We start from the raw sequence: 8,460 nt of genomic DNA, 5'->3' as shown, positions 1-8,460 counted from the left end.
TAGAAATCTGCTCAGTAGTAATTCTAGACTTCCAACTTCCAAGTTTAAACTTCTACATAAGTTATCTATATTTCTCATACTATGATACTAGCAACAAGCAAGAATTTCTTTTTTTTTTTTTGGTCTTCAAAATATTTCAATCAATAAAAAGTTTGCATATGAGAAGATAATGTGCCTCCACTAAATTTCGTTTACTAAAACTCAAGCAAATCTTACGTGACTAGTGCTGCAACAGTGATTTGGTAAGTTTCTGGTCAGACATTCAATTTGAGGAACAAGCCTTGAAGCAGCTAGGTTAAGTAGTTGAGGTTGTTCTGACTTGTGATACCATAAAGATTACATAGAAATTCATATACAAAATTAGTCTAATAGAAAACTTATCGCGCATTATTACATACCTCAAATTTCAAAGCTCATTGCATATTTTATTCGCCATAATCAAAATACCCAGCTTATACTTCTACTTTGCAAGAAAAAGGGAGAAGTTTATACAAAGATATAGATTTGTACATGCGCCACATTTGTGCAGAACAGACAATGTTCCCATCAAGAAATCTGAAACAATTCTTCGATATATTATTGTCCTTGAAGCTGTTTACAAGAAAACAGAAAAAGCTGAGTGTTAAAAAACAGGTTTACATAAACATATTCAAACTGCAAGAAAGAACCAAAATGATAACTTGCAAGGCACACTGTAGAGACTAAATCGCAATATCTATGTCGTTGATGAGAAGTTAATTAAAAAATTAGTTGCAGATTATACAGTCATTAATGTAATTTTTATCTTATTAAATCTAAAACGGTAGGTTTTCTTATTGATAGTTTAGAACTTCAGATACTACATTGAGTCGATTCGGTATAAATATACCTGAAGTGATGAAAGGAGCAATGCAACACCAGTGTTCCAGAAAGCATGGATAGTGATGGGAGCGAGAAGGTTGCGAGTTTGAGCATATGAAATCCCCATAAATGTCCCTATAAATATATCTCAAATATTTGTTATTTCTTCACGAGATTGACAAATATCGGTAATTTCAAAACCAAATAAGTTGCAATCTTCTTTTTCCACTACACTGTAAACTCCTAGAGTTTTTATTCAAATTTTAACCAGGTGCTTATAATTTAAGAGTTAGTGATGAAATCTCTAGGTTGTACAAAAACTTTCAATCATGTTCCTATAATTTGAGGATTTTTAAATATGAAAACTTGATTACAAACTTTTACATTGTTAGAACTTAATGAAAATTAAGTCGAACTTTAGGAAGATCTGTTAGTTCTTGTTTGAGTTCTATTAAATCAATAAAAAAAAATATCTTTTTTTAATGAAAAAAAATCTTTTTTATTCTTCAGTGTGTTTGGCAAATTTCTATAATAGTTAAAAGTAAAAGCAATGGAAAAAAAAAAAAACATCTTTTTTGAAAAGTTACAATTTACATCTTTTTTCTTTAAAAAAAATGTTTTTCACATAATAAATAAACAAAAAAGTACATTTATTTTATTTTCCCCAAACATAATTGATAGATAAAAAGATCTTTATATGAGATATCCAAACATAAAATCATTTTTACTTTTGTAAAAGATCTTTTAAAAAAAGATCGTTAAAAAAGCTAAACCATCATCATCATCAATTTTGTTTATTTAAGAAAAAATCCTTCAATGCCAATTCTGAAGATCATGTTATCACCCTACCTAAAACAAACAGTTGTGGAAAAGCTTCAGGAGTGAAATGGGCAAGAGCAAATACAGCAGCACTAATGATGATTGCTACCGGGGTCGGAACCCTACGGAGAGAGATTAAGCAACCCGCAATTATGAGGAGACTGAGCACGAATAACACAATAGCAGATAAAACATTCTAAATAACCCAAGCAAGCAATTTGGACCAACTACATGTTTAATTGTTTAAATTTGACAGAGCATGAATTTACTATTTGATAGTTTTTCATATTGAACAGATTAGAGGAGATAAGTCCCGAAATTAAACTTTGAACTTAGGCTGCAAACAATGCCTTAGTAGTTATACTACAAAAACCCCAAAACTGATTGATGAATAACTTGTAAATGCCATGAACCTGAAGTTTGAACTAAAAACAAACTCTAACCAATGCTGTAATAGTTTACACATAAAACTATCAGCTTATCATTAAACTATGTCTACAAATGGAGATGCCAAATACAGGATATAAACTTGCCACGGATGTACTAAAGTTCAATTCTAAGGTTTTATCACACTATATTGCCATATTGGATACAATTTAATTTTTTGTTGGCAGAGACTGAAAGAGAACTATATAAGAAAACCCTTTAGAACTATCTAAAGAAACTCATACAGTAGAAGCAGTAGTCAGCTTTTCAGCATACAGGTGAAATTATAAATGATCTTAAATGTTGGTTTAACGTACAACAGATGAATGAAACGTTTTCAAGGATGTGAAATCATACTCTTATGAAAGAAAAACAAATAAGGATTTCCTCATTATAAGATAAAATGAAATTTCTCGAGTTAATACTGAAAATGCTGACCTCCGACTCAATTTAGCCCTCCAATTTCCAGTTGACCAAAATTGTACCCTGAAACTTTAAGGTGTGACTCAAGTTGGCCCCTTCGTCCATTTCCGTCACCGGAGAGATAACGTGGCACGATTAAACGACGTCGTTTTACTCCCCCCTCTTCTTCCTCCTCCTCAATGTCTGAACCTCCTACCACCCCATTGCCACCACCCTCAATCATACCTTCCCAACCCCACCATCCTCACCACTACCTCATCCACCACTCCATCGTCACCGCACCATCCCCTTCTCCATCTCCCTCTTCCTCCACCTCCTTAGCCAAAGAATACCGCAAAGGAAACTGGACCATCCAAGAAACCCTCATCCTCATCACAACCAAGCAACTCGACAACAAGTGAAGACTCAAAACCCCATCATCATCGTCGTCATCATCATCATCCTCACCTGCATACTCCACCACCCCAACAAGTAGAAGCAGCGGTGAGTTAAGGTGGAACTGGGTTGAAAACTATTGCTAGAGCCAATGGCTGCTTGAGGTCACAGAATCAAGTTGTCCCAATTTTCATTGCATTGATTCTGTGATGAGGAGGAGGGGGTGGTGGTGGTGGTGGTGGTGAGGGTGGTGGGGTTGGGAAGGTATGATTAAGGGTGGTGGCAATGGGGTGGTGGGAGGTTCAGACATTGAGGAGGAGGAAGAAGAAGAAAGGGAGGAGTAAAACGACATCGTTTAGGCGAAAGCAGCAAAACGACATCATTTAATCGTGCCACGTCATCTTTTCGGTGACAGAAATGGACGGAGGGGCCAACTTGAATCATCTTAAAGTTTCCGGTTACACTTTGGGTCAATTGAAAATTAAAGGGCTAAATTGAATCCGAGGTCAAACTTCAGGGACCATTTTGAGTATTAACTCAAAATTTCTCCAACAATTTTGATATATAATGGGGAATGAAAGCACATGAACGAGGCGTAATACCACTTAGTCAAGGAAGCCATAATAAAGCCTCGAAATACAGTCTCCTCAAGAAGGGGAGCAAGAACACCTGTTGTTCCTACCACACAAGCAGTACTACAATGAAGATCACCATAATCAATTACTTAATCATGAAACTAGGAACTCGGATATAGAGCATACCATAAAACTTACAGACATCATAAAATTAAAGTCCAAACAACCATGTGGTCTAAAAAAAAGCATGTCTATAAATGCATCACAAAATAACAAATGTATCTCAAAAAAGGAAATTTAAAAGAAAAAGTGTCTGTAGACAAGCTAACAAAATGTAGGTATTTTTTAAATGATTTTAGCTATAGTACTTAGTCTATCTACGTCCACCTATGTCGTGCAGCCCATTCAATTTCTTCTCTTCAAGTAACTAAACAACTTAAGGCGGGATTCTTCCATCTTTTAGGTGATATCCAAGCCTTTTGTTTAATACATTCATTATTAACCCTATATTGTTCTTGTTCAATATGTCCATCCATCCAATGCAAAATCATCATCTCTACAACGTAAAGCATATTGTATAGAATCTGAAATTTTCACCTCCAATCTAGAATTTATATGCCCCTTCCAGAACCTACATTCAGTGGGATAGGTACTATATCTGCAAAAATTATGCATCGTAAATTGATTCTTGAAAGTGCTTAGCAAGCATGTACAACACCAAGGTATACAGGGATCAAAGTCATCCATTATAACAACCATTTCATGTTCGTGAAGATTAAGCAAGACTTTAGGTTGGGTGTCAACTACTTAAACTAATCATCCTCTTTCATCCAAACCAGCTACATAAAAATTTCCAAAGCATAAATAGGGATCTTTATGGGGAACACAAAAGGATACGGAATAACTATTGCAATTTGCAAAGTACCTGAAAGTGATATTCAAAGATCCAATTGATGGAAGCAACGTAACAAGAGAGTCAATCTGAAAAGAAGCTAAATCAGAGATGATCCAGAGATCAAAATCACACAAGCTTAATTAACTCCTATGAACAAATTAGGTAATCTTGAACAGGAAACAGCTTGCCCCTAAGATTTTGAGCATCTAATATTCGGCATTCAATAAACCCAATTTGGCTATAGTCAGCTGGAAAGCTTCATGCTAAGATGGCAACATATTACAAATTATTGAAGTGGAGTCAGTACACAGTACTTAAACAATTATGCTGCTTCAGTGGCTGAAACTGGCCATCTCCCATTGAAAGCCAAGATTATTTACCTCCATTTCCGGAGTTTCGCCACTAAAGAAGGACATGACAGCTCCAGTCATCGCCATGGCAGTCAGGGCACCAGCTAGTCCGATTCCTGCCCACAAAAGCCACCCCTTTTGAAGATCGAAAGGTACTCCCCAATCTGAAATATTGTTTCGCCTTTAAATGAAGATGAGATAAGCAACAACACAAGATACTATGATTCTATAGATCAAAATCTGACTAGAATGAGGTTTGAGACAACACACTGCAACAATAATTATGCAAGAAAGCTACAACACATTCTGCAGTGGACTAAATGGTTGGCATACATATAAACATTTGAAACTATTTGCTTGTATTCTATGAAATTCTGAAAACTTTTGGAATGATCAATTACCATATTTGAAGAAGTCTTCTGACAGTGGCTGGTAACTGTTAGCCATACGATAAATAATTCCAAGTACAACAGCAGTTATAAGGCTGCCAAATGAATACAAAAAAATAACGTAATCAGAACAGCCTTCACTTTAACATTGGAAAGAAAATTATGTTATTTAGATAGATTTACATGATTAAGTGCTTCCCAAATAAGGAAAACAGTCAAAAAGGCAAAGACCTAAAGTTAAAGATAAAAATTTTCGCATAAGTTACATTACTGGCTACTATGAGCATTATCCTGTGGTCTGGCTATAAAAACATGACATGCCTGCATCACTTCAATATCCTTAACAATCACCAACAAAAAGCAAAAAGGTAGAAGCTACTTCACAATTTGCCAAAAGAATTTGCAAAAGTATAAGGGTAACAGTCTAAAAAAGATGTTGCATACCCCTGCTCCGCGAAACTTATCTCCGATTTCTCATCTAAACTTAGCTCATCGTACTGAATGCCCAGATTTATTACTGCTGCTGCCTCAACCAAACCTGTAAAAACGAAACTGGCTGGAAAAGAATTAACACTAGAACCTTCGAAAACCAAGCAAATAACTGAATAAACACACAAATCAACGGTAACAGTAACATGATTCTACATGATTTTACATTATTTGACACATTTGATATGAAATCACGGTAGGTATTCAAAACAAACCCTAATCCACAGGACAGAGAAGTTAACGCAAGTGTTTGCCATTGCCAAGGCACCTGCCATCGCTGGAGAATTGGCCATTTGTTCGATCCAGATTCCTAAATTAAGAGAATGATACAAAAGTAAGCACTAAAATGGCCTTATTCTTTCATCTTCTCACTTTAATGGAGCAACGAAAAAGTAGCAAAACTGGTACCTTGTCCTGTAACTTGGTTTCAGATTCGTCTCGAGGATTGGAGAAACAAACTGATGGAAGAGTTCTTTCACTCAGAGAACCAAAATGGAAGGGAATAGACACGGTTGCTCTTCTTCGAAGGTGTTTGAAGAATAAGGGTTTAGTGCGAGAGAGGTTGAGGTTTTTGGCATTGAATTGGAAACACGGCGAGAACGAAGCTAGAGAAGAGGTAGCAAGCTTTGACAACATTGTGGGGAGTTGACGACAACTTTGATCAAGGTTTTAAGTTGAATTCGACTGCTAACACACTAAGCGTTTTTTGGGGGGAGTATGGACTCAACAATACTTTGGACGAAGTTCGTGTCTAAAATCCAAATAGAGTAAACACTCAGCCGATCTTGATCCTGATCTTGACCTTTACCTCCAGGACAACGCCATTTCTGAGAATTTAAAAATCTTAAATCGGTTTCTATTCTCATAAATTTTAGGATAATGTCATTCTTTCATCAAGTTTAATGTTAAAGGCTAACGAAAAAAAATGCTTACATAGATTGTTAATGGGATGAGATATCCATTATCTCTTGAACTGTTAATTCCGAATTGGATGGAAACTGATACGATGCACAGATGAAATTCGATAAAGATCTAATTAACCCTAACTCTTCAATTGAAAACAGCGTCGCAATGGATTGAATACTGGTATGAAAACTTCTATTTGTTGTTCTGCAAGCTGCGAAACCCTAAAAAATGAACAAGAGTGGAGTTGAAGGAGATGGAGGTGACGAGCAGAGCTAAAGTGGCAAAGAAGGATATGCTTGTGAGTAATCACACCAGAAGAAGATTTGTTGTTCCTACATGTAAATGTGGTGTTTATGCTATTCTATACATGTCAAGAACAGAGAAAAATCCAGACAAGCTATTTTTGGATGTCCAAATTTTAAGGTACTGTTAACCATGTGGTTCATTATTTGTTAAATGATTTCTATCTTAATGTTACTGATGTGTGATTATTGTTAAATGATATTTATTTCAATGTTATTGATGTGTACTTGTTATTGTAGACTGCATCACCTCAATGCAATTTCTATCCATTACTTGATGAATATGTATCTTCTATTTATCAAGATTCTAGTGGTGTTGCTCTGATGGAAAACACGGGAGATACTATCAGAATCAAAATTATGTGGCGGAGGAAAAACTAATGAAACTTGAAGAACAACTAAATGAACATTTAACATAAACATAATCTTGTAGTCATATACATTCTCTAAAGAAGGCAAGTTGCTGCCACACTAAAATACCATATTAAAATATTACATCAAAACTTATATCTAATACCATTTATACTTTTCCTAAAGATAGTGAGACGCTGCTACACCAAATTATATAATTAAAAGGTCTTGAATTGAGTCTCAACTCTCAAATGCTAATAATATACTACCAACATACTATTAATATACTAAAACAAACTATCACAATTTACCCGGTCTTTTTAAGAGTTTTAAACCCAGATGTAAAGATGAAGTTAAAAATTCTTGATGCAATTCCAACACTAGCAGCTGTTATTGTTTCGGATGACACACTATGTGGAGCAAATGGTTTAGCATTTGCTAGAGGAATACATAGTGCCATAGTTGGTAGAACAGATTGGGGGTAATGCTTAGGGAGTTCGGGGCCTAAAAACTCTACTTCTTTGAAGAGCTGGGTTGGTTGGATATTGTGGCACCTTATTAGCTGATGCAGATGAATTCAATTGAGATGTGTTAGCTGTCTTATTTCTACTATCATCTCCAACATGTATACAGAATCAATTGATCAATAGCTTCTCAGTAATAAGATAAAGGAGGTCAATAACAATAAGTATCACACCTCTCGTTAGAGAGCAGATTGAGATAATGGGATCTCTTCAGTTGTTGCTGGAGGTTTTTGATGATCGAATTTTTGACGGTTTAGAATTTCACAAATGAATTATTTCACAATAAAATCTCGTTGCAAGTATAGTTTCTAAACTAACAATAATCCTTTCATACAAAAGATTGTTTGTCACAAGTAACAAACCCCTAAAATTTATAACCGAAGTATTCAAACATCGGGTCGTTCTCCCTAGTAAGCTCTACACTAATTCAATTAGTGAGAACTAGATTTAATGGATCCCAATCATCAATTACTTGGACATTAGTAACTCAAGAGGTCCTAAGTTACCTTTCCAAGCCAAGAGTATAAAATTCTACTCTAAAATCCAACCAAGCATTTTCTCAAACACTTGGAAGGCACAAAAGAAAAGCATAGTAAATTGACAACAAGAATGAAATCTAACAACAATTATTGAAAGGAATTAACAACAACAATCAAAAGAAACACATTTATTATGAATTACCTTGATTGAATTGAAAGAGAGTAGAAGAAACAAAAGTAGATCTACAACAAAACACAAGAACAACATAAAGGAAATTACAACAAGGGAATGGAAGAAGAATCAATGTAACAACAAG

At 35.2% G+C, this 8,460-nt stretch overlaps 1 protein-coding gene across 4 annotated transcripts; it reads right to left on the bottom strand.

The window, feature by feature from the left end:
* Window positions 1-266: 266 nt before the first annotated feature.
* Window positions 267-7,102, bottom strand: LOC107489518 (uncharacterized). 4 transcript variants are annotated; one of them, XM_016110276.3, is made up of 11 exons: window positions 6,515-7,102; window positions 5,990-6,408; window positions 5,797-5,891; window positions 5,537-5,644; window positions 5,105-5,187; window positions 4,734-4,867; window positions 4,384-4,439; window positions 3,486-3,578; window positions 1,690-1,781; window positions 869-975; window positions 267-591 (listed from the first exon to the last, which is right to left on the bottom strand). In XM_016110276.3, the coding sequence occupies exons 2-11, from the start codon at window positions 6,215-6,217 to the stop codon at window positions 577-579; spliced, it is 1,011 nt and encodes a 336-aa protein (XP_015965762.1). In that variant the 5' UTR covers window positions 6,218-6,408; window positions 6,515-7,102; the 3' UTR covers window positions 267-576. The 4 variants fall into 4 exon arrangements, with proteins under 4 accessions (XP_015965762.1, XP_015965763.1, XP_052118259.1 ...); XM_016110277.3 differs by lacking the exon at window positions 3,486-3,578; XM_052262299.1 differs by lacking the exon at window positions 6,515-7,102 and having other exon boundaries at window positions 5,990-6,501.
* Between the last annotated feature and the right edge of the window lie 1,358 nt (window positions 7,103-8,460).

This window comes from Arachis duranensis, chromosome 5, assembly GCF_000817695.3.
Source record: "Arachis duranensis cultivar V14167 chromosome 5, aradu.V14167.gnm2.J7QH, whole genome shotgun sequence".
Classification (NCBI taxonomy): Eukaryota; Viridiplantae; Streptophyta; class Magnoliopsida; order Fabales; family Fabaceae; genus Arachis; species Arachis duranensis.
Note: the sequence above shows the minus strand (reverse complement) of the source record. Positions and strands in the feature narration are given on the sequence as shown.